A 24,435-nucleotide genomic window follows, 5' to 3' on the forward strand; every position below is an offset into this window, starting at 1 on the left:
AAATCTTTACCCCACACACATTAGATAGAGCACTAATCTCTAAGGTATATAAAGTACTCAAAGAGCTGAGCACCAAAAAAAATAAATAACCCAATGGATAAATGGGCAAAGGACCTGAACAGACATTTCTAAGAATATGATATACACTCAATCAACATATATATATGGGAAAATGTTCATCATTGCTAACAATTAGAGAAATGCAAAACTACTCTAAGATTTCATCTCACTCCAGTCAGAATGGCAGCTATTATGAAGACAAACAACAGTAAGTGTTGGCGAGGATGTGGGGGAAAGGCACACTCATACATTGCTGATGGGACTGCAAATTGGTGCAGCCAATCTGGAAAGCAGTATAGAGATTCCTTGGAAATCTGGGAATGGAACCACCATTTGACCCAGCTATCCCTCTCCTTGATCTATACCCAAACGACTTAAAAACAGCATGCTACAGGGGACACAGCCACATCAATGTTTATAGCAGCACAATTCACAATAGCTAAACTGTGGAGCCAACCTAGATGCCCTTCAGTAGATGAATGGATTAAAAAATATGTGGCATATATACACAATGAAATATTACTCAGCAATAAAAGAGAATAAAATCATGGCATTTGCAGGTAAACGGATGGAGTTTGAAAAGATAATGCTAAGTGAAGTTAGCCAATCCCAGAAAGCCAAATGCCAAATGTTTTCTCTGAAATAAGGAGGCTGATTCATAGTGGGGTAGAAAAGGGGAGCATGGGAAGAACAGACAAACTCTAGATAGGGCAGATGGGTGGGAGGGGAAGGAAGGAAGTATAGGGTTAGAAATGCTAGTGGAATGTGATGGACATTATTATCCAAAGTACATGAATAAAGACATGAATATACTTTGGTATGAATATACTTTGTATACAACCAAAGATATGGAAAATTGTGCTCTATATGTGTAATAAGAATTGTAATTCCGCTATCATATATAAATAAAAAAATAATTAAAAAGTTCTACTTACTAAAAAGCTTAAAAATACTTAGGCAAAAAGATTAATAAAAACATTTCAATATCTTGCTGTTCACAATAATGAGAAATTAAACTAAACGTCTAACAACAAGCAATTTAATAACTGGCACAAAATACTATACAGAAATTTAAAACCATGCAAATCTACACCAGCAATGGAAACAAGCTTGTGATACATTATCCAAACTAGTCATAAAATGGCATGCATGATATTTATACTTTTAACAAAAATAAAATCATAGCTCTACTGAGATACTCAGGCAAAGAAATCTAGAGAACAAGAAAATTTTAATAGTGCTCATTACTCAGTATTAGAGGATTTTCTTCCGCATCTTTATTTTCTAATGTTCTTATATATTATTTAATGTTTAAAAACACATATTTTAAAATTCTAAAAAAGATCATTACTTATATCCAATCTAAATCCTTTCAATCCTATAGTGTTCCTTTGGTTAGTGTTTCATTCTTGTTTTGTTGTTTGGGTTTTTTTTTTTTTTTTTTTTTGCAGTACTAGGGATTGAACCCAAGGGTGCTCTATCACTGAGCCATATCCCCAGACCTTTTTACTGTTTGACACAGAGTCTTGCTAAGTTGCCCAAGATGGTCTCAAACTTGCAATCCTCCTGCCTCAGCCTCCAGAATCACTGGGATTACAGGTGTGCACACTGTGCCAGGCTTGGTTAGTGTTTTGACTGTCTGCAGCAATGCCACTTGAGAAAGCCCTGATGATTTATATGTCACCTTGGCTATGGCGCCCTGATTGAATAGTGGTCTAGATGTTGCTGAAAAGGTTATTTTGTAGATCTGAATAACATTTACAAGCAGTTAACTTTAAATAAAGCAGATTTCCCACAACAATATGGATGGCTCATTCAATGAGTTGAAGACCTTTTTTAAAAGCAAAGACTGAGGTTTCCCAGAAAAGGAATTCTGCCATAACATGATAACACAGAAACCCTACCTGAGTTTTTAGGCTGTCAGGCTCCTCTACAAATTTCAAACTTGCTATCCCCTTCCTAGTGCATGAGCCAATTCCTTACAATAAACCCACCTATCTCTCTCTGTTTTCCACACTCCACCCCTCTCCTATTGTTTGTTTCTCTAGAGAACCCCAACTGATACACCAGTGAAATCCCTAGGATTAAAACCCAACCTCTCCCCTATCTCTTATTACTTTAGCTTTTTTGATCCCACTAAGGGACCAAACAGAAGGGATGAAGGAAAATTCACACCCTCTACTTTCAACTACATTTTATGAAACATAAGCCAAGATACACCAACTGTCCTACCATAGGTTTTCAAAGCAGAATGTTCTTCTCTCTGAAGGTCTTCTAGCCAAACAGCAAGCACAGAGGAGTCTGCATTCCAGAGTAAGTCATTTACCTAGTAAGGAAAAAAAGGTCACTGGCCTTTAGCTACACATTTACCTCAAAATCTTTCCAACAGCTAAATTCCCTGCTCTCACACACCAACTCATCCCATACTACTTGAACTAATCCCCAGCTGTAAATTATCAACCAACACTACAGAGTGCTTAAACAAATCTGTGAGATGTCATTAGATATAAAGGACTTAAAAATAAATGCATTATGCTTAAAGATAAAATGTTAATTGTGGAATTATGGTTATGTAATGAAAAATATTCTTAATGTTTAAAACTTTACATAATTAAAGATTACCATTTGATGTGTTTCTGCTTTAACAGGATTTTACTAGCATACAAACTGCTTAAGGTTTAAATGTTACAAATGATTACTGGAAAAATTATGGTTTTATCAAAAATAAAAAACAGCATTTCTATTTCCTTTCTGTGTTTTATATAGGAGCAGAAATGCTCTTCTTTTTTGCAAAGTCTCCTTGGAAAAACAATCTCTCTTTCATTTAAACAAAACAAAACAAATCAGTCACAGAAACCACTGCTTCTATTCCTATCTACTCTGGATGGAGCTTCCGTTTATACACTCCAATCAAATATAAGCTCCTCGACAGCTGAGGAGAGTCCTCTAAATTTAATTGGAAACAACTGACACCTACCTTGACCTCATCTTTGAAGAAAGGAAGTGTAAAATGTCCATGAAGAAGTCCATTTTTCTCAAAAAACACAACATCCTGCTGGTTGGGTTTATCTTGTGTAGATGCAATCAAACTACCTGAGGGTCTTAAACCAAATCCAAGTGTCAGCATATCCAAGCTCAGCCAGCAGGCTCAAAACAAGATGACTTCAGACAAGAGAATTTTTTCAGTAAAAATCAATCAACAAAAATCCTCATATGTTAAATCCCTTGTGTCTCTTGTCTCTTTGCAAGTGAGTTACTCCAGTGTGGGGCTGCACCTGCCCAGGGAAAGGATACCTCTTCCTCATTTGCTCAAAGGCTCCATCTGCCTCCAAGCTTTACAGATTTAAATTGCACTTAGATGACATTCTTAATAACCAGTAAATTTTCTAAACCACTCCAAGTATACTGTCCTAAAAACTGTCATCTATTTTCTCCTTCAATGATGACGTCAGTAAATATTCTGTGCTTAGGCAGGTATTTCTTAAGACTTACAAACCAAAAACACCCCTTGTCTTATTCACATTTGTTTTAATTCAACAACACTTCTCTCTTGCTCTATTATCCAACACCACTCAAATATTGACTAAAAAAACATGATGTCTGAAACCCAAAGATCTAGCGGTTTTGCAGTAACAGAATGTCCTGAGAGATGCAGTATTTCTTTTACCTACAATTTACATGCAGCTGCATAGGACAAGCAAGAAGTGATGTGCACAACAGCACTGGTCCGAGGAAGTAAACAGAAGGAAGGAGCCCAGACCCAGCCTGCAAGTTTTTCAGCAAAAAGATCCCTTGCTGTAGGAATCTGCACCAAGGAGCTCTCTTCCTAGTTTTCATAAAAGCTCCATTTGCCCCACAGAACCAAGCAGGACTTCTCTTCTAGGCCCAATTTTGTTTTCTACAATGGCTTCACAGAGGCCCTAACCATAACCTTTTAGGAAGTAGGAAGGCAAAATGCATGGGGCTTTCGAGTGATGAAACCTGTGAAGAGGCCAGAATCTATCAATCATATCAGATTCAAAGCCAGGCAAGGTGCAAGCCTATAATTCCAGCTATTTGAGAAGCTGAGACAGAAGGATTGCAAGTTTAAGGCCAGTCTTGGAACCTTAGCGAGACCCTGTCCCAAAATAAAAAATAAAAGAGGGCTGTGGATTTTGCTCAGTAGTGGAGTACTCCTGGGTTCAATCCTCAGTACTACAGAAACAAAAACAAAAAGAAAATTGGACTTAATGGAAGAAAAGAAAAGAAGAAAACTAGATAGAGGTTTACAGGTAAATGAACAAAAGGCAAATATCCTTCTATGTCACAGAAACAACACTCAGTGGCATCACCAAGCCTATGTTTCTAAGAAAATCTCTAAGAAAAAGTCCCGAGGTTTCTTCTCCCACTCACTTCCAGGCCAAAGCTGGTCCCAGTCCTGCCACAGGCTCACTGGTTGACTGCAAAGCAAACTCTCGGTTCCACACTCTGACCTTGCGCGCCCCTGTGCGGGAAGGAAGTGGAGTCAAACACACTTAAAACATGAAGACAACGCTGACAAGTCACAACTTTTCACTTTCTTATAAATTAAGCTGTTGTGGTTTTATAAAGCAAATTAGGTTAATCTTATTAAAATTTTTTATCTAACAGGTAGGAGGCTGGCCAAGAAGGCCACAGAGGACTCTTCTAATTCTTAACTCTAAATTCATTTAACACCTATAGCAGCATATTTTTATCTCTTCTGTAAGACTAAAGGAAAAGGAAGACAAATTTCTATAATCTAAATACAGTTTTAAAAAAATGTTGTTAAATTGAATTTATTTCCATACCTGTTTCTGGGCAAACAACACTCACAGCAAAAAACTGCCCATCTCCACGCCAGGTGACACGTGGTCTGTGGTCATCCCAGGGCAGCGCAGACTCATGCTAATAAACAGAGGAAGAAACACCACTATTACTGAGGGACTTTTGCAGGGCCTAGAATGAAACAACCTTCTGCCATTAGATATAAACCTTTCATATGAGTTGCAGCTATCTAGAAAAACAGCTTCAGGGAATCCTCAGGAAATTTTCTAGAAAGCTTTTAGACCCAGAAATCAACAAGAAAATACTGAATTCAAAAACAAAACAAAACCCTTCTTTGGGCATTAATAGTTATAGATCTAGATAATAAAAGCAATAAACTAAGGAACCTATCAGAAGACTATGCAAGGAAACAAATGCTGTTTGTCTAAATTTAACAGGGTAGAGTTTGGCTTCATTATGGTGTGAGCTTTACAACAGGGCACAGAGAGTAAAGAAGGTGAGAGGAAGGTGGGCAGGCAAGAGCCACAGAGGTGGTAAAAGCAGCAACAAACAAGGAAGAAAACATTCTATGCTCTGCAACAGGAGGAAGAAAGGCCTCCAACGCCACAGGCATCTCACAGCAGCCCTTCTGAGTTAGTGCTACTGGGCACTAGGAGAGCAAGGCAGGGAACACACTGCGGGCTGGAGTAACACAACACAAAACCAAGCCATTCCCAGGAGTACTTGTATCTGACTAGTACACGGTTGGTTGGTTGGTTGGTTGGTTGGTTGGGTTTTTTCCCTTAAGATGGGGTTTCACTATGTTGCCCAGGCTGCCCTCAAACTTCTGAGTACATGTGATCCTCCCACCTCAGCCTCTCAAAGTAGCTGGACAACAGGCACATACCACCACACCCAGCAAAATCCATGTATTTTGTTTTGTTTTCCGAAAGTTGGCTGTGAACTTTCAAACCAAGTTAAGTCCCTAGAAAGTCTTTAGAAACAATTCAGGAACAAAAGTTAGAGCTCTTGAACAGTATGTCAAATATTAGAATCCATTCTGGGTTTTTTCCTCTTATTATCTGAATCATTTTATGTCATTAATAAAACCTAATTTTGGCATTTTTAGGCAACTCTTGGTATCGTGGGTACCAAAAGTAAAATGTTTTCTACAGAATTTAACAGAGTATGGAAAGCTGCCTTATTCTGAATACTCTATTAATGTGCAAGGTTCAAAGTTTTTAAATGTATTTTAGGAGTTGAGTAATCATTACCATAATCTAAATTTTGAATATTTTCATCACCCCAGAAAAGAAATCGCATGCTCATTTGTAGTCATTTTTTTCCCTGCCCCCACAACTCCCGGTTCCTGGCAACCACTTATCTACTTTCTGACTACAGATTGATCTATTCTTAGCATTTATATATAAGTGGAACTATACAATATGTGGTCTCGTGACTGGCTTCTTGCACTTAGCCTATTTAAGAGGTTCATTCATGTAGTGGTATACATCAGTAAGATTATTTTTAAATCTAAAATATATGATCTTAGAAAATTATAGCATGTTTACTTGTTGCTAAGAGGAAAAAAACACACAAATGAGCAAGAACTATTTCTTTGGTTAAGTTCCTTCAACCCCTGATCCCTGCCCATTTTAGTCCTTCTGCAACATAATAACAATAACAACTAAAAAAAAAAAACAAAAAAAAACAGGGTAACATAAAAACTAGTTGTCCTGATTTGGGTAACTGTAGATGTTTATCCTAAGGACACAGGTTGTACTTCTGACCTTTAATAAACCTTCACTGATTCTAATGGATCAGCAGAGTTTTCAGAATGCTAAAGTAGATCCACCACTCACACTTTGCTTACAACTACTGTTCTGAAATAAAACTTATGCTTTTAAGCATAAATAAGGACAATAACTATTATCTCAGTACCTAATATCTGTCCTGTGCCATTTCACATACACTACTGCTTCCCAAACACAACCCATAAGGGATGTCCTTATGTCCATTTTACAAATAAGAATACCAATTATCAGAAATGTTTGAAAACTTGCCAAGGTCACATAGCTACTCAATGTCTAATAAAGACATATGCTACCTGTGGGGGTACCTGACAATATGCCTTAATATACACAGGGTATATCTTCTTGGCACATTGATTTTACTCAGTGGTAATATTTTAAAATTAATGCTCTTAAAAGTGTTTATATTGTACAAGTTTCTAAAACAAAATAGTTTCTAAAACCCTAATGTGATAGCAGGCTCTGAGGCTACTTCTCCAGGTGCCCCCAGCATGTACTATGTTCACATATGTTCTCTGATGGTCTCTACACTAGAAGATTGAAATGCAATGTTTGGGGCCATTAAGACACCAGTGTGTGAGCTTAAGAATGTTCTATTCCATTAAAAAGGAAAAAAGAGGGCTGGAGATGTGGCTCAAGCGGTAGCGCACTCGCCTGGCATGCGGGCGGCCCGGGTTCGATCCTCAGCACCACATACCAACAAAGATGTTGTGTCCGCCGAGAACTAAAAAATAAATATTAAAAAATTCTCTCTCTCTCTCTCTGTCCTCTCTCACTCTCTCTTAAAAAAAAAAAAGAAAAAAAAAAAAAGGAAAAAAGAGTTTCATCCAACAGGAAAAATACCTAGAAAAAGAACAAGAAAGAAAGAAGAAAAAATATCAACATCTAGAGGAAAAGTATGAATACACACATGTGAATGATCAATAGTTAGTGAGGGATATCAGTCTCTCTGGAGAGGATGGGGAAGGCATCAGGAAAAGCTACCGAGGTGGCTTCATTTCTATTTGTCAGGTTCCTATACTTAAAAAAATCATACAAAACAGCTGGCAACATGGGGGTGGGGGGGGAAGGATCTTTATAAAGAGACTCACTCCATGAGGGTTCTGAACAGCTACAGGTTCACTACAACAACAAAGAGATCAGCCCATTTATTGGCCTGTAACTGGTGATTTGGGAGTTTTTGCTGGGCAGTAAAACTTCAATTTATTCCAATCAAGGTTCTTTAAACCATCAGATCAACCTTACCAATTGCATCTGAAAGGCTGCTTGCCTGCCTTCTGATCCATGGAACTGTGTCTCCTTCTTGCCCCATCCAACAGTGACAAACTTGCCTGCAGAACAATTTGTTCAGAACATGCAAGACAACCAATAAGATGAATGAAATAAAATAAAAGCAATTTATCATTCTTCACAAAGTTAGCTTCTGATAATTACTTGGATCCTCTAAGACCTCTCAATAAACTGACCAGCAATCAATACTGGAAAAAACCCGTGTTCCATTCATATACAGTGATGATTTGTAGAAATTTGAAAGCTATTATTTTGGAAAGCATTTAACTATCACCTTATACACTCTAAGTTCGCTTTATGACACAAGACAACAACCTCACCCTCACTTAACACATAAGAAAAATGAAATATGAAGAATTTATACAATATGTCCATGGGAAACAAATCAAAAAAACCCTCAAGAGCTGAGAATAAAATTCTAAATTCCAGCTTTAAAGTAACAAATGTATCCAACCTTCCTTCTGGTGGAAAAGGGTACTACAGATCTCAAATCCAGTTCCTCATACAGACTTAAAGACTGAGATCCCCTTATGGCAAAGCCAAAAATCAGAACACAAGTGTCTGCCATCCGGTGGGGTTCTTTCTAAATATAGTTTCTTTTATATAAAATATAAAGTCAGAATTGCTGAAACAAAGCAGCTCTTCTGTTTCTAGAAGTGTGATCCAGAATCCATCTACAAGAGGTAGTATGATGACGGACCTGAAAGCATCAGCCAGCTGCAGGACCCAATACTTCCCTCCTGCTGTTGATTCTGATTCTGATGAAGCAGGACTGTTCATAATTTCTGCAAATGATTGGTGAACATGACCGTTTCCTGTCTGCTTTGCATGGGCTTGTTCCAGCACTACAGTCATCAAAACACACCCTGGTGCCGTGTGCAAAGATCAGTACTTATCCTAGTGCACACCCGTGGGCTTCTATCTGCAAGTTTCCACAGAGAAGTAAAGGACCAAGGAGTAAAGCAAGAGAACTTTCCCAACGGGATCAGACAACAAGAGATGGGATTACAGCAGGGACCTGCAAGTTACAGCCTAACACCTGCATCACAGACAAACTACTGGGACACAGCTGCACTTTATTTTTGTCCACCACTGCTTTTACATTGCAACAAAAAGAGTTGAATAGTTGCAACAGATTGTAAAACCTGCAAAGCTAAAAACATGCTAACTCTTGATAAAACAAGTTTGTCACCCCCTGGATAAGAGGGGTTAGAATTTTATTCTCTTCCCTTCCTTCTGCTATCCTAACACCTACACACAATATCAACACTCCTTACTCATTTTTAATTATCCATAGCATCAAACACATTGTTGGATTCATACTACCTACTAAAAAGTTGTTTCTGAACATACTGTTTTTTGAATAACTAAATAAGTAGCAGTTGTCTAAATATTTCTCAACTTGATGGAGCAAGAAGGAATGAGGTTAGACCTAAGCAACAGTTGAAATGCCTTCTCCCCCAAAACCTCTTGTCAACTGGGCTCCTTCCAGTAGGCCAGAGCTTCTTTTACTCAATACGCATCTCCTCTCACCTCCCTCCTACAATAGTCACACAGCCTCAAAACCTAAATTAGCTTGGCCAGATCTTTGCAAGAAAACAATCTGATTGTGTTCATGAAGTTGTAAATACAGATCTAGTAAAAACAAAAATTTAAATCTTCTCTATTTAAATCTTCTTTGATTACCTCATTAGTTGTCAAATCTTTAACATCAAAATGAGTTTTAGTATCGCTAATACTAGGGTAATAATACCAGCTTACAAGTATCCCACCTCTCTTGTTTTTTTCTCCCCAAAACTGTACTCTAGAAATGCTCTCCTTTTTCTAGCTTTAGACAGACCCTTTCAGCTTAAGCCTTTCCTAGGGTTAGAGCAACAATTATCTAGGTGACCTTAGGCACAGATTTCCATCTCCTGGATTATCAACAAGGCCAACCCTCAGACCTGGAGAGGCACCACAGTCAGCCTTTTAAGATCTGAGATGTGTTGAAGGAACAAGGCTTAGATCTTCACTTTGTTGAAGATCTAAGCTGTACAGTTTTCCAGGCTTATGATGTGGCTATTAGTGTAAAAGTAAATGACTAAAACTGAGGAGGAACTTTAGGTCACAAAATGTTCCCAAGTTGTACTCACTTTCACCAAAATCATCCTGGTGGATTTGCTGCTCCATGATTGGTTCAAAGTCTCTTGTCATCATAATCAAGGTCTGTTGACCTTAGAGGGGAACAAACAAGAATGATTTTGTTTTCATGTAACAAATTGTCATTACAGAGGCATCTGTGGCACTGTACGCTAAACCAAAATGGAGGAGGAGTTATAGTCAGAAGCAGGCAGAGAGAATGCCTACAAAAGTTTTTGACTAACAAAAAAAAGCTTATCAGTCACCTGGTGCTTATCCACAGATATTCATGTTTGTAAAACTGAATAAAAAAGTCCACACAACCCCCGCCACTGATTTCAACGTTCCCAGCTTCCACTCTTCACTATCTACCTCAGCAGTTGACACTGCTTTGCCATGCTCATCTGGAACAAAGAGATTCAAGGAAAAAACCAGGAGCAAAAAGGGGTTTTTAGACTCCATTTACACCAACTCTTACTCATGGAGTAGATTAAAATAAATAATGTTGAGGGCTGGGGTTGTGGCTCAGCGGTAGAGCGGTCGCCTAGCATATGCGAGGCCCTGAGTTAGATCCTCAGCACCACATAAAAAAATAAATGTATTGTGTCCAACTACAATTTAAAAAAATAAAAATAAAATAAATGTTGAAATTTTTAACTGCAACTGTGGACTCGGTAGCCACCACAGGCTTCATGACTTGTTTTCTATTCCTAAAGACCAAAAAAAGTTATTTTAAACATCTTTTTATAACTATACAGAGATAAAACTTAAGTCAAAAAAACATTCACTCCACACTATAACACAGGCATCACTGTTCAGATGGGCACCAAGGACCAACTCACCTGTGGCAAGAAGCACCAACTCTTGGTCAGGACTCCAGCTCATGACAGAGATGCCACTGGCCACACTCCCAACACATTCCAACTGCCAAGAGGAAAATTAAAAAGGGAAGTTAGAACACTAGGTTTGTTGGATAAATTTTCCTTCATATGCTTGTTTTTTGTTTTGATTGAGGCCATAGTAGGGACACTAGATGAAGGAAAATTTATCCAACAAACATGTCTTCAGCAACCAGAATGATATTAGGCACAGGAGTTAAAGTGGACACCCCTCTTCCCCAGAGCTGTCTCAGGAGGGGGAGAACACCATGACTCTAGGTCTCTAGGAAGCAAAGTGGGTGTCTCAGAAGGAATGACAAGCAGCTCAAAAGAGTCCAGCAAAGTTTTTTGTGAAGTTCAGAGTGACAACAAAAGGAGAAGAGAAAGATCAGGAGGAAAAACACAGTGTTGAGACACAAAGGCATAAAGGGCAGTCAAAAATCAACAGTTCCCAGAGCCTAAGGTCCACATCTACATAGGAATCAGGGAGGCATGAAGGTCAAAGGCAGCATGGGGATCAGGGAATTAAAGATATTATAAGGCAATGACAAACACAGACTCAACTTACAGATAATCAAAAAGTCACAAAGGGACATGAAAGGCCCCACTAAGTGGAGATAAACGGAGGCTAGTTATCAGGAAAAACTATACAAACCATTTTGAATGTTAACACCCACATTTTAAATATGAGAAATATAAAACTGTGATAGCTTTTGATACTTTTCACCATGAACTAAACATAAAGCTTATTAATAATGTTCTAAATGCAGTGATGATTAAAAATAAAGATGCCATATTTAGACTGCAAGGGTTCAAATTCCAGTGTGATCACTATGTGATCGTAGCCTCCTTATGAAGTTCTCTGTGCCTCAATTTCTTCTTCTGAAGACTAGGAAACAACAATCTACCCCAGAAGGCCAGAGTAAGAACAAATAAAGTTTTACATGAAAAGCACTTGAAAAAGTGCTTTTTTTTTTTTTTTTTTGCAATTGCACATTGCAAATATTTAATATGTATAAGCTGGTATTATTACCCTAGTATTAGCAATACTAAAACTCATCTCAATGTTAAAGAGATAACAACTAATGAGGTAATCAACAATTTTAAAAGATTGTAATTAGAATCCTTGTAGTTAAAAGGTTAAAATGGAAATTCAGAAATTTGACTTCATGGTAGAGAAAGAAGCAACTGGTTTAAATCTATCTCTGCTGGTAGTCTTAAAATATACCTGCAGTGACAGTATATCACTATAGTGCTTGTAGTTCAGGGACTCTACAGATAGTCCACCAAAATTTATAACAGAAAATATTTCAGTCTTCCTAAACTGGGAAATAAAAATTAGAACCCAGGATGAAATTCCGACCACAGAATTTCAACAATACACCATACAAGAATGGTCAGTTTTTATGTATTTAAGTTCTAATTCAGAATGACCCAATTGTTTTGATCAATAGATGCAGTAGACAAAACTGAATTTTTTAAAAATCCTGAAATATAGCAAAAGCCTTTCCTTATACAAAAAAATACACAATGGGAAGATTCTAATTTGCAAAAGCTTAAATATTATCACTATGGATTGAAAACCTCAACACAAGTAACTCAGTTGGGGATGCTTGTGATTTCCTCCTCACTGGACTCTTCTCACCTGGTGTGTGCCGAGATTGCAGAGTATGACGTCTCCAGAGGCTGTTGCCACACACACAGATTCCTGATCCAGCAAGTCCTGAATACCAACAATGCAGCCACTTCCATCCTCAGGAAGAAAGCCTTCTGCCACCAGAGGAATTTCATTTTTCACCTTTCACCAAAGCAAACACATAAGCAAATTAACATAGTCTACTCTGGAGAACAATCATAAGTGCCAGAAATAAAATATTTTCTAATGCTTCTTTCATAACATAAAAGTTTTAAAAATTTATCTCTAGATTAAAGCCCAAACTTTCATTTGAGAAATATTATAACTCTATCACCTTTAACAAGAAAAACAGGCAATACGGCCTTCTTGTCAAACACAAAACAAACGAAAATAAGAAATATGGTCTCTTTTAACATGTCTAATAAAACACCAAACCAAATACTGTGGCTTTTCTCTTCTGGTATTAGGAATAAAACTCAGGGCCTTTGTGCATGAACTGGGCTTTATCCCCAGCTCCATAACTCTGGTTTTCTAAGACTTCTATAATAAGGGGGAAAAGCAATACAATGTAATTTCCCAAAACACATAAATAGCAAAATATAACAAGGGAATATATCAAAACTAACTCACGCAACCTTCAGAAAGTTATACAGTAAAACTCAGCACTGAAGATTGGGATTCAGCTGGCCCAAACATATTTTCAAAAAGCACCATAGACAGGGCCTAGGAGTATTGCTCAGCGGCAGAGTGAGTGCTTAGCATGCAGAGGCCCAGGGTTCAACCCCAGCACCACAGAATAATAAATAAATAAAATTAAAAAGTTCAAATTTTCCTGTTCATTCTTAGATGAAAACCACTGCTATAATAGTTCTCACACAGTAGAAAGGGTAAAAGGGAGGCAGCCCATGTAAAATATAAAGTAGCTTAAAATAGTAGCAGAGGTTACTATTTAAGTTATATCTAGTATGCTATCTATAAAAAACAAATAGAATGTTTATTAAGGAAGATGTAAATTCATTAAGATATAAAAGAAGACTATTTGGGGGGAAAAAGTCTGAAAGAAAACAAATTAAAGATCATATCAAATGCTAGCATTTTCCATCAATAACTTACTTCTCTTGTGACAGGATCTACTTCTATCAGTCCGCGTTCTGAGCCAATGAGCACTGTTCCTTGCTCGGTTCGGAGAGAGAAGCACTGAGGTTTCCCTGGTGCTTGAATATCCCTGAACTCCAGACTCCGAAGCAACTTTAGATTTCGCATGATGAAGCAATGCTCAAGAGGAAAATACAAACTTCCCTTGATGAAGCATTAATTCCTAAAAGAGAAAGGAACAGCTTAACAATGGCAAATGTTCACACTCACAAAGTCTAATGATTCCGGTGAGGTAGAGAAATAGTAGAAAGAACAAGCAAGAGAGAACTTCTCTGAACATGCATCTCTGTGCAGATGTGGGGCAGCAAGCTTACTGCAGGGCTCTGGTCTACAAACTGGGGGATTCTGAAACCTATTTTCTGCTCTCACTCTGTAGGAAGGCCAAGAGTCTCAACTTCAGTTTTTTTCTTGAAAAAAATATTTAAATATCATTTACTCCTAAGGAAAGTGGAAAAACACAAAATAAATGGGAAAACATTTTATTTTTGCATATAGAATATATTTATAACCTGACAGATTTATGAAGTTATAAGGAAAAAAAGATATCCCGTTGATAAGAACTATATAAAAATCTATGTATGAGGGCTGGAGATATAGCTCAGTTGGTAGAGTGCTTGCCTTGCAAGCACAAGGACCTGGGTTCAATCCCCAGCCCCCCCCACACACACACACACAGACACACACATATACAAACTATGTATGTATACTGGCAATTGAAAGGAATCTGTAATAAAACAACTTTCATATTCACCAAGACACATTTACTAGTAAACTGCTTTATATACACAAAAAATAAAAATTTAAATAAAAGCATTTACTGCTTTCGAGTAGAAAAGAAAATATTGTGAAATGACAATTTGCTTAAAAATGATGACCAACATCTTGAAACATTTGATGGCCTGATGGAAATACTTAAAGAAACTTCATTTTCCTGGCCAAGCTTTTACCAATGCAACAGAAAAGATGAGAAAAGCATGCTAAATATGACATCTACTTTGTCTGGCAAAATCAGACTTTCTTTAACTCAACATTATTTAAGTAGGGAAAAAATATTAATGTGCTGGGTATTTATGCTTCAATCCCTTTAAGGGTTATGACTGAAGTCTGTACATGTTAAGGATGGCAATTACACAGGTCACACTGGCCTGTCACCTTAATCCAAGGTGAATTCTCCCATTTGGCATCTCATGCATATGACACTGCAAGAATAAAGATGAATCAATCCTTATGGTATTAGGCAGATGTCAAGTGTAACAGGAATAATATAATATATGAGGATTAAGAGAAAGCAAGATCATATATGGTGAGAACCAAAGCAAATAATGGCTTTATTACATTTTGGTGACGTTATATTCAAGAACTTCTGAAAATTACTTGAACCAAATGATACCATGCAGGTTTTTCATTTAAACATAATTACATAGGGTATGGGTTTTTCCAATCATAAAAATCACATCTTTTATCTTTCAAGATGGTCACTGGCATACAACTGAAAAGCGGATGTGAGAAAAGAGAATGCATGGCAAAGGAAGTAAGCCAGGTACAGAGAGCAGATAAGGACAGGCAACAGAGGCCACTGTGCAGTGTCCTAGTGGGTTTTCACACTGGTTTATCTGATACTCATGCTGTCACCTCTTAAATGGGAAGTTAAAGCAAAAGAAAATGACCGATTTTTTCCTATTATCTTGTAGTTCCTGTCACTTTCACCCCAGTAATGGGCCCTCACCCTTGCAGGGGCCTTCTATCCCCCTCCCCATCTCTAGCACTCCCAGAATCAGCCTCATCAATTCCAGCCCCAGAGGCAGAAGCATCCCTCAGGCAGGCCTCACCCACCTCCAGGCCTCTGAAATCCAAACCAGGGGCATCTCCTTGGAGTTACTGAGTTAGACACCTCAAGTCTGAGGCTTTGCAGTGCCTTTGTGCCAAGGTTTAGGACCTGATGTCTCCAGCACTGTCCCTTGTTTTGACCCCCGACCTAGCTGCTTCATTCAGCTTACCTTTTGTCACTGCGCTGCTAATGTTACTTTTGGTTCCTCCAGCAAGCATTTAACCAATTCTTCACATTCAATGCTCCTGAAATACTGTCTGGTTTCTACTTTTCTGACTGAACCCTGACAAACACAGCAAACAACTAGGGTTCTGTGATCACCATGTTTTCAAAATCAGTGAGTTCACAGCTAGCCAAAGCAAGCTCATCAATCCCCTCCACCCTAATCCCTTTAGTCTGAAAACAAACTTTCTGAAATTTCCCACCCATCATCCTACTCCCTTACTTTTCAGAGGAAGACATAACCCCTGTTCTTTTAAGACTAGGAAAGGCACAACCTCCAAATGCCCCAGGACCTTAGCATGTTAGTACTCTTTGACATCTGCAACCTCCAACTCCCCTGCCTCCACAGATTCAACTTATTCCAGCCCTTCAAACTGCTAATGATCCTTCCACAGCACTGATCAACCCTGGATCTCCGAATTTTCTGAAAGCTCCTTCATTTTCTTCCTTTGCCCTTCACCTACCAATCTCTGGGCTAATCACATTGTACCCATGACTACAAGTACTAAGTAGATCGCTACTATGATGATCAGATAGACTAAATACCTAGTCCTGACTGAACTTGTCTCAATTTCTTGAAACCCACATTGTTAAGCCCATGTTGTTATCACAAGCATATCAAAAGCAATGTGAAAAACGAAGGGCTTGCTATTCTTCCACAAAACAATTCATCCTATTTTGGGAATTAGCGTTTTTGCCCTGTCCCCATGCTAAAATACCTTATGCTACGATCCGGGTTTGTGACATCAAAACCCTCTAAGTGCTAGGATGTGAAGATAAAGATTACAGTCACTTCCATAACTGTTTAGCGGGAAAAGGGGGAGTAAGCCACATAGTACACCACACTGGATGGAGAAGCACAGGAGACACTACTTACACTTACACACACACACACACACACACACACACACACACAAGAAAATCTCAGACGCGAGAAGAGGACCCGCAGCACAATTCCCGAACCTCCAGTAACCACTGCCTTCCACCGAAGATCAATCAATTCACCTTGGGCAGTTATTATCTACTCCCTGCAAAGAATCCGCAGGCTGGGTTGAGCGCAACAGAACAGCAGCAAGTCCCGCCCAGGCTGCAACGCCCCGAAGCGCCCCAGAAGGCCGCGGGGGGGGGGGGAAGCCTGCAAGAGAATTCAAGGCTCGAAGGAAGAGGTAGCCCACGCCACACTCGGCTCCTAGTCTGCAGCGGGCCTCGACGTGCACAGCACCGGGAAGCCTCGGGGCGGACAGGGCCCGGTCCCATGCCGCAACTCCAGATACCGCGCTCGAACGCTCACCTACGCGGCGTTCCGAGGCCCGCAGTGTGCGCACGCCCTCCGTCCGGGCAACCGAGCTCTCGCGGCGCACGCTGACCCTCTCTCAGTGATCACCCGACCTCAGGTGTAGACGCTATAACGTGGCTGAGCAGCAAACAGTGCGACCGAGACTCAGGAGCATGGCGGCGCGGGAGTGACGTCACGCAGCGCAAGGGGCGTGGCCATGCTGGGGGGCGGCGCCCCGGATCAATACCCGCGGCCTTCTCTGAAGGAGTTGGAGCATTTCCGCTGGCTTCCTTCCTCCTGTACCTTCTGTTTTACTAGATCCCCAACTTGACAATGGAACCCACGCACGGTAATTGACAGTGGGCGGAGACCGTGGGCTAGGGAGCAGCGCACGTGCGCATCAGGCGAGCCGCGCGCCGGAAGGACTTCTCTGGCCCAGACCTGCGGAGAGGAGCCTCAGGGCGGGGGGCCACGACGCGGGAGGTCGCCATGGCTACAGAGCCCGCGACTTCGGAGCCCGCGGTGCCGTCGCTCGTGGATCGTTACTTCACTCGCTGGTACAAAGCGGGTAAGTGCGGGAAGAGAGCGATCTCCGCTGCGCCACTTCGGCCTGATGCTGCGGGGACTACTGCGACACATCGTAAATCACGCGCGCGTCCTGGCGCTTCCTCCCAGCATCCGAAGGAGCCGGACGTTAGTGCTCCCCTCTAGCCCGGGGCAATGACATTTGCAAAGACTTGGAAGCCTGAAATACAGCCGGGCGCGTTCTAGGTTAGGCTCAGTGGGTTGCTTGTTAGACAACGCGCAGGCTAAACAGGTACTCCAGGCTGTTAAACTCCTTGAGTGCCAGGGGAACTTGAGGGGCTATAGAAAAATAGATTCTGTAGATCTTATAGAAAGTAGCCAGTTCCTTAAAATTAGCAGTAGAGGCAGAGGGATGCAAACATGCAGAATCTACAGTTTTGTTGTCCACTGGTATTGTCCATTTTGCCATACAGAAGCAGGCATTCTTGTGGTAGTGCTTTGTGTAACCTGTAAATACCAGTGGGAGGAGCATCACTGGGGACTCTAACCTAATCCCTACTTTCTCCCTTTCAGTCAGGAATAATGGGTGTCCTCATTTATATTGTAAAGGTCCGGGGAGCATTGGAGGAAGAGACCACCAAGAGATTGTCTCATGCAACAGCAAAGAGTTTATTGGGGGTCCAGCATGCTGGGGCTCAGAGCTCACTTGAATAGAGCAAAGAGAGAGAGCCCTGAGAACAGCTTAAGCAGAGCTTATATACTTTTCTTGGAGAGGGCAGGGAGGGAAGTTCATTGATGGGTCAGAGCATGGGTTGCACCAAGTGAGGGAGTGCATTCTGCAGTTTGGCAGTTGGGGACAGCACATTCTGGGAACAAGATTAGCAAACAGTTCTCAAGATTTCAACGGTGTTTTGTTAAGCATACAGAAAAACGGAGTGACAAGTACCTATTTTATTAACCTTTCAATATTATAGCATGTTTTTCCATTGGTCAAATTTAGGGTAAACAGCCATCCTGGTCCACACAGTATTGAGGGATTTCCTGGAATGTGAGACTTTCTCTGCTAACATCAGGATAGTTTCAGAAATCACCATCAAAAAAAATAAAACAAACAAACAAACAAAAGGCCAATGTAGGATAAGGAATGTGACACTAATTGTATTTCTTTAACAGAAATAATGGGTATAATCATTTTAAAGTGAGGACAAAAGCTAGAGAAGCAGGGGTTTATCACCTTAACATTAAATAAGTGATCCTCAGCACCACATACAAACAGAGATGTTGTGTCTGCCGAAAACTAAAAAAAATTAAATAAATAAACATTAAATAAGTGATTCTTGTGGGTCTGGTTCCATTTAAATACTTTTTTTTAAAAAAAACTTTATATTTTTTAATTGATTATCTTCATAATTAATTTATCTCAGTGAAACAAAAAAAATATGTAATGGTAGTAAATACTGATTTAGCAACCAACAAACTTTTTTACTCTTCTAGATGTCAAAGGAAAACCCTGTGAAGATCACTGTATACTACAGCACTCTAACCGGTAAGCCAGTCAAAAATTATAAATTATCAGACATTTTCTTTTTTCCTGGTATTTAATTGTATGGTCTTGGATTAAAGAGCTTATTAGGCTGGGGCTCAGTGGTAGAGCTCTCACCTAGTACGTGTGAGGCTTTGAGTTCAATCCTCAGCACCACATATAAATAAAGGTATTGTGTGCAACTACAACTAAAAATAAAATAATTTTTTTTAAAAAAAGCTTATTAAATGAACATCACCAAATTACCTTCCACTGTGTGTTGAAATGGTATTATTATAGGAGTTTGGTTGGCAGAAATTGAACATATAATTTTGATTAACTAAACACTCAAATGGAATACATCTTCAGTTATCTGCTACCTAAAGTAGCCGCTGCCAGAGCCCATGGAGACCATCACAGTAGAGGCATGTGTGGTATCCTGTATACTTTCCTCTCTTCTACTCCAGTGCTACCTAAATCCCTGTGCTACTGTTCACTTTCCTAGAAAGAAAATTCAAATCCACTCTCTCATCTATTATTGAATTTCCCATACTGTAGTTAGGCTCTAATAATAGCCAAAGGAAAAAGCAGGGGAATGATAGTTTTACTAAACAAATGTCAGTTCATATAGATTAGTGCAGGTGGGAACACTGTTACAGGAGAAATAATTATACCAAGAATTAACACAAAATCATTTTTTTTCTTCCTGTAGAATATGTGTCATCACATTGGCAGAATCTCATCCAGTTCTTCAAAGTGGAAAAACAATTAAAAGCATTTCCTATCAGATCAGTACCAATTGTAGCAGACTTCAGAACAAGGTCTCTGGGAAATTTAAGCGGGTATGTCCCTATAATTCTCTGATTATTACCAACCAAAATCCTCTATATTCATGATATAATAGATCTAGTCTACCTTAGGATCCAGATATGTATGCTCAGGAATGTGTGTATCCATTCTTTTCTGGAAGTTCAGGGTGTTGATTTTAAGATACTCCAACCATAAAGAAATTCTCTCAACAACAACAAAAAAATAGGTATTTCAGGAGGTGTGGTATCTATCATGTTAGGTTCTGTATCACCACTCCTCTTGTCCCAACTCTAATACCAAAATAACAAGATATTTTGTCTTTTCTAGACTTATTAAACTAGTATCTCAAGTTATATAAAATTTAAGTGATTATTCTATACCATGTTTTCACATGTAAATTAAAAGAAAAAATCCTGAAACAGTAGGAAAAAAATCAGTCTGAGAAAATAATGTGGTGTTTTTTCCACACTAAAACATTACCAGTCAACACCTATTTACCCATGTCTTTCACCTCCACTACCACCCAGTGCTCAGACTCTACAACTCTAGGCAAAACAAACTCTCTAATAAAAGGATATCATGCCGAGTACAATTTAGTTACATATTCAAGTGTCCTAACAAACCCATCGGATTGGGAAAGTTTCTCAAATTATGCTTACTGTCCAGGACACTGTAATAGCATACTTTATAATTCCTGACTTTTCAACCAGAAACAAATGGACATTAAAAAGCATATACCTTTCTTAAAAGAAAAAACTCTACAAATACATATAATAGTTAATGCTTATGGATCTCTTCTCAGTGTCCAAAATAGCAACAATACTGTTATTAACAAAGAACAAAGGACCTGCATATTGAACCCAGTACAGATAAGTTTTAATTGTATATCAACTGCTAATCATTTATTCTCTCAAGGGAGGTGATAAGAATGGGTCAAAGCACTTCTCTTTTGATACAAGCCCAATTGTAGACAAGCCCTCTGGAACAAGTTCCCACTTCCTACTTCCCCAAAGTGGAGAGTTACAGTGACACCTGTATTTTGAAATGAAGCCCCCCCCCCAAGCAGAGGGGTGAAACCAATGTAGTAATAGTCTCTGAATACAATCCTGTAATGTTTTGAGAGGTAAATTAAAAAGTCATAAAGAACAGTATCTTAAATGCCTGTTTGCTACAGGAAAAGATCCTGAAAATAGGGCAGCACATGAGATGTGCCTGCCTTGACTCCCATGAGCCTTCTTGTAGGTATTTGTCAGACCTCCTCAGATTCCTCCATCTAATGGGAGTACGTGCAACAGTAATCTTGACATCACAAACAGATGTACCAAAATGTGGTATTAATTTAGGGGTTACAGGATAATAGGTAAATCATTTTCATGTGGCTAATTAAAACTCTTTTCTGCATTTCTCTTAAATGGCATATTTTAAAATTTTATTTGTTTTTAACTTTTTGCAAGACTGGAGATGGAACCCAGGAATGCTCTACTACTAAGCTAAATCCCCAGCCCTTTTAATTTTGAGACAGTCTCACTAAATTGCCCAAACTGACCTTGTAGGAACTTGTAGTCCTCCTGTCTCAACCACTTGAGTTGCTGGGATTACAGCACACTCAGCTTGTTTATTTTTTTAAATTAGAAAAATCCCCTCTTCAGAAAGTCTGAGTGATTAACCCTGATAAAGGTTTCTTTAAGTTCTAATGTTTTTACAATAGGTAGGAATCTTTTTTTAATATTTATTTTTTAGTCTTAGTTGGACACAATACCTTTATTTTGTTTATTTTTATGTGGTGCTATGGATCGAACCCAGGGTCTTGCACGTGCTAGGCGAGTGCTCTACTACCGAGCCACAACCCCAGCCCCTAGGTAGGAATCTTAATGAAATTAACTTTTTACACTATGGCTATCATACCCTGTCATGTTGAATTTTATATTATTATTTGTGGTAGATTTTCCCACATTTTGAAATCTTAACACATGACTATTTGTAACTTTCTCATTTACAGTTGAGAAAATATATTATTAGTCTTGTTTTAGTCAGCTTTTTTACTGCTATGATCAAAAGACCTGATAAGAATAATTTTAAAGGAAGAAAAGTTTATTGGGGGCTCATGTTTTCCAGAGTCTCAGTCCATAGATGACTGATTTTGATGCTCTGGACCATGGCAGAAGAGTATAAAGGAGGAGAGCAGCTCAGGACATGGCCAACAGGAAGCAGAAAGAGTCCACCAGAGACAAAATATATACCCCAAAGGCATGTCCCCAGTGATCCACCTCCTCCAGCCACATCCTATCTGCCTGCAGTTACCACTAAGATCCCCATCAGCAGATTAATGCACTGATTAGGTTAAAGTTGTCACAACCCAATCATTTCACCTCTCAACTTTCTTGCATTGTCTGACACAATCTTTTCCAGGACATCCAATATCTAAAGAGTAACAAGTTTATAACTAAATTACGTATTATCACATAGCTTAGTCAACTGTTTAGTGTAAGATTGGTTCCAAGCACATAGTAGGCACTTAGTATGTAAATGTTTGAATACATGAATGGTTTCCATGTATTTAAGTGATTTTTATTTAAATTAACACCAGTTTCAGATGTAGATTGTATTTTAACACTGAGGGCTGCCTCTCAAAGGAAAGTGGAATGTATATCAATTAATCACCTCGCCCTTCTCATTTCCTAGGGGGCACAATTTCTAACAGAACTTGCACCTCTGTGTAAGATTTACTGCTCAGATGGAGAGGAATATACCATATCTAGGTGAGTAACTTTTTAACCACAATTTAGGGGAAAAGCCACAAATACCGTCATTTACTTAAGGAGAAGTAACTATAAAAATTTGTTGTTTCTTAAAAATAATTCTTTTTTAAACAGTTGTGTTAGAGGACGGTTGATGGAAGTGAATGAGAACATTCTCCATAAACCATCTATTCTTCAGGAAAAGGTAAAAAGAGGAGGAAAATATCCCATTCATGTACCTTTCTTCAGCCCTTTGAATCATTTGACAGTATTAAATATTCTGTTTCTTTTCCAGCCATCTACTGAAGGCTACATTGCAGTTGTGTTACCCAAATTTGAGGAGAGCAAAAGCGTAACAGAAGGGTTACTGACACAAAAACAATACGAGGAGGTCGTGGTGAAACGCATTAATGCCACAACAGCTACATCATGAGGATTGAGATGGAGTGAAATGTGCTGTAGGACACTTACCCACCCTGGCCTCAAAACGTCAGTGCACTAAAGGAGGAAACCCAGAGTATGTGAAGCATACTCAGCACCCGCCATCAGCTAGGGAGGCCTAATCCTTCCTGTCACCTAGTTTCCCTTTTGTCTTCATCCTTCAAGATCTGTCCTGCCTGGGGACTCACTGTGTTGTGTCTATCAACTGACAAGCAAGGGATGTTTTTCTGATTAAAAACAACAAATCTCTTTCAGGAAAATTGGAAAATGGAAAAATTTTAGGTAACCAAGTAAAAGCAATTTATCTACCGTATCTATGACATAGAGGAATACATGCCATGTATTTATCATTATTGCCTGAGTTTTCTGTCAGTTTAATATTTTTATTTTAGTTGTAGGTGGACACAATATCTTTATTTCATTTTTATGTCTCACACATACTAGGCGAGCACTGCACCACTGAGCCACAGCCCCAGCCCTCAGTTTAATATTTTGAAAAAAGGTACCCAGCCTTTCTTCAGTAACATTACCAAAAAGTCTCATCCCATCCCTTTTGCTTCAACTCCTCTGCCTTTAGGTTGTAGAGAAAAAACTGAAGTGCTAAGTATATCTTCTTGGCTCCCTATGGAGATGGGCCTCCCCTCTACAAGGAATGAGATCTCTAAAACCGATTTCTTAAATTGCAGATACAAAAAAGGCTTTGCTGGAGCTTTCCTAGCAAATGGAAATAGGACAGTGTTCATCTGGTTCTTGCAATACGTAGGTTGTAGTTCACTCAGTCTCACACATTTTAGGTACAGTTAATGTCTAGCACAGAAATGACAGAATAGTTCACCCAAAGGCATAGATGCAAGAACTTCACATCTTATTTAAGGTATGCAACACATACATAGATATATAAAGGGAAAGAAAATCACTTGATGTGTAGGTTCCGTTGGTTCTTTATCCTCTGATGCTGTTGAAATCATGCTGTCCCTTTCCCATCCCCACTCACTTCCATGAGAATATTCTCAGGTATCTAAAAGAGTATTTTGTAAATAAAACTTTAAAATTATTTTTAGTTCATAAGAAAAATGTCTTTAAACCTGAATGTCAACATGATTGTCCTCTATATATGACCCCCGACAGGTAGCAACTCCTACAGTGATTGTGCTGAGCTGAATATATAAGCCCAAGCCAGGAGATCCCCACCTCAGCATAAACACTGATTCTTGAAGTCTTCATACAGCAATACTAGAGACAGGAACACTGGGTGTCTTATTTTACAAATAACATTATATTGTTCAATTTTTATTGTAATTTGAGACTTTTGATTTCACAGAATAAAAATCATGTTTGATGACTTGATTATTTATTTAAAT

General features: G+C 39.0%; 2 protein-coding genes across 3 annotated transcripts in view; one reads left to right on the forward strand and one right to left on the reverse strand.

The window, feature by feature from the left end:
- The window catches only part of Elp1 (elongator acetyltransferase complex subunit 1), a 57,429-nt gene extending 40,135 nt beyond the window's left edge, over positions 1 to 17,294 (reverse strand). For both annotated transcript variants that reach the window (XM_005329729.5, XM_078047916.1), the window contains exons 1-10: positions 17,054 to 17,294; positions 13,671 to 13,875; positions 12,567 to 12,719; positions 10,886 to 10,967; positions 10,058 to 10,138; positions 7,881 to 7,966; positions 4,869 to 4,965; positions 4,453 to 4,543; positions 3,038 to 3,161; positions 2,293 to 2,386 (exon numbers count right to left, since the gene is read on the reverse strand). In XM_005329729.5, coding sequence (XP_005329786.1) covers positions 2,293 to 2,386; positions 3,038 to 3,161; positions 4,453 to 4,543; positions 4,869 to 4,965; positions 7,881 to 7,966; positions 10,058 to 10,138; positions 10,886 to 10,967; positions 12,567 to 12,719; positions 13,671 to 13,820 — 958 coding nt within the window. In that variant the 5' untranslated portion in view covers positions 13,821 to 13,875; positions 17,054 to 17,294. The remainder of the gene's footprint in view (positions 1 to 2,292; positions 2,387 to 3,037; positions 3,162 to 4,452; positions 4,544 to 4,868; positions 4,966 to 7,880; positions 7,967 to 10,057; positions 10,139 to 10,885; positions 10,968 to 12,566; positions 12,720 to 13,670; positions 13,876 to 17,053) is intronic.
- Abitram (actin binding transcription modulator) lies at positions 17,229 to 24,413 on the forward strand. Its single transcript, XM_005329730.5, has 6 exons — positions 17,229 to 17,606; positions 19,058 to 19,109; positions 19,798 to 19,927; positions 22,578 to 22,654; positions 22,769 to 22,838; positions 22,929 to 24,413. The coding sequence occupies exons 1-6, from the start codon at positions 17,528 to 17,530 to the stop codon at positions 23,064 to 23,066; spliced, it is 546 nt and encodes a 181-aa protein (XP_005329787.1). The 5' UTR covers positions 17,229 to 17,527; the 3' UTR covers positions 23,067 to 24,413.
- Positions 24,414 to 24,435: the final 22 nt, after the last annotated feature.

The sequence above is a fragment of the Ictidomys tridecemlineatus genome, chromosome 4 (assembly GCF_052094955.1).
Source record: "Ictidomys tridecemlineatus isolate mIctTri1 chromosome 4, mIctTri1.hap1, whole genome shotgun sequence".
In the NCBI taxonomy this organism is placed as follows: Eukaryota; Metazoa; Chordata; class Mammalia; order Rodentia; family Sciuridae; genus Ictidomys; species Ictidomys tridecemlineatus.

Coding starts and splice junctions, on each gene's coding strand:
- Abitram (XM_005329730.5), top strand. CDS start 17,528: ATGGCTACAGAGCCCGCGACTTCGGAGCCCGCGGTGCCGTCGCTCGTG. Junction 19,110..19,797: donor ATACTACAGCACTCTAACCG/GTAAGCCAGTCA, acceptor TTCTTCCTGTAG/AATATGTGTCATCACATTGG. Junction 22,839..22,928: donor CATCTATTCTTCAGGAAAAG/GTAAAAAGAGGA, acceptor TTTCTTTTCCAG/CCATCTACTGAAGGCTACAT.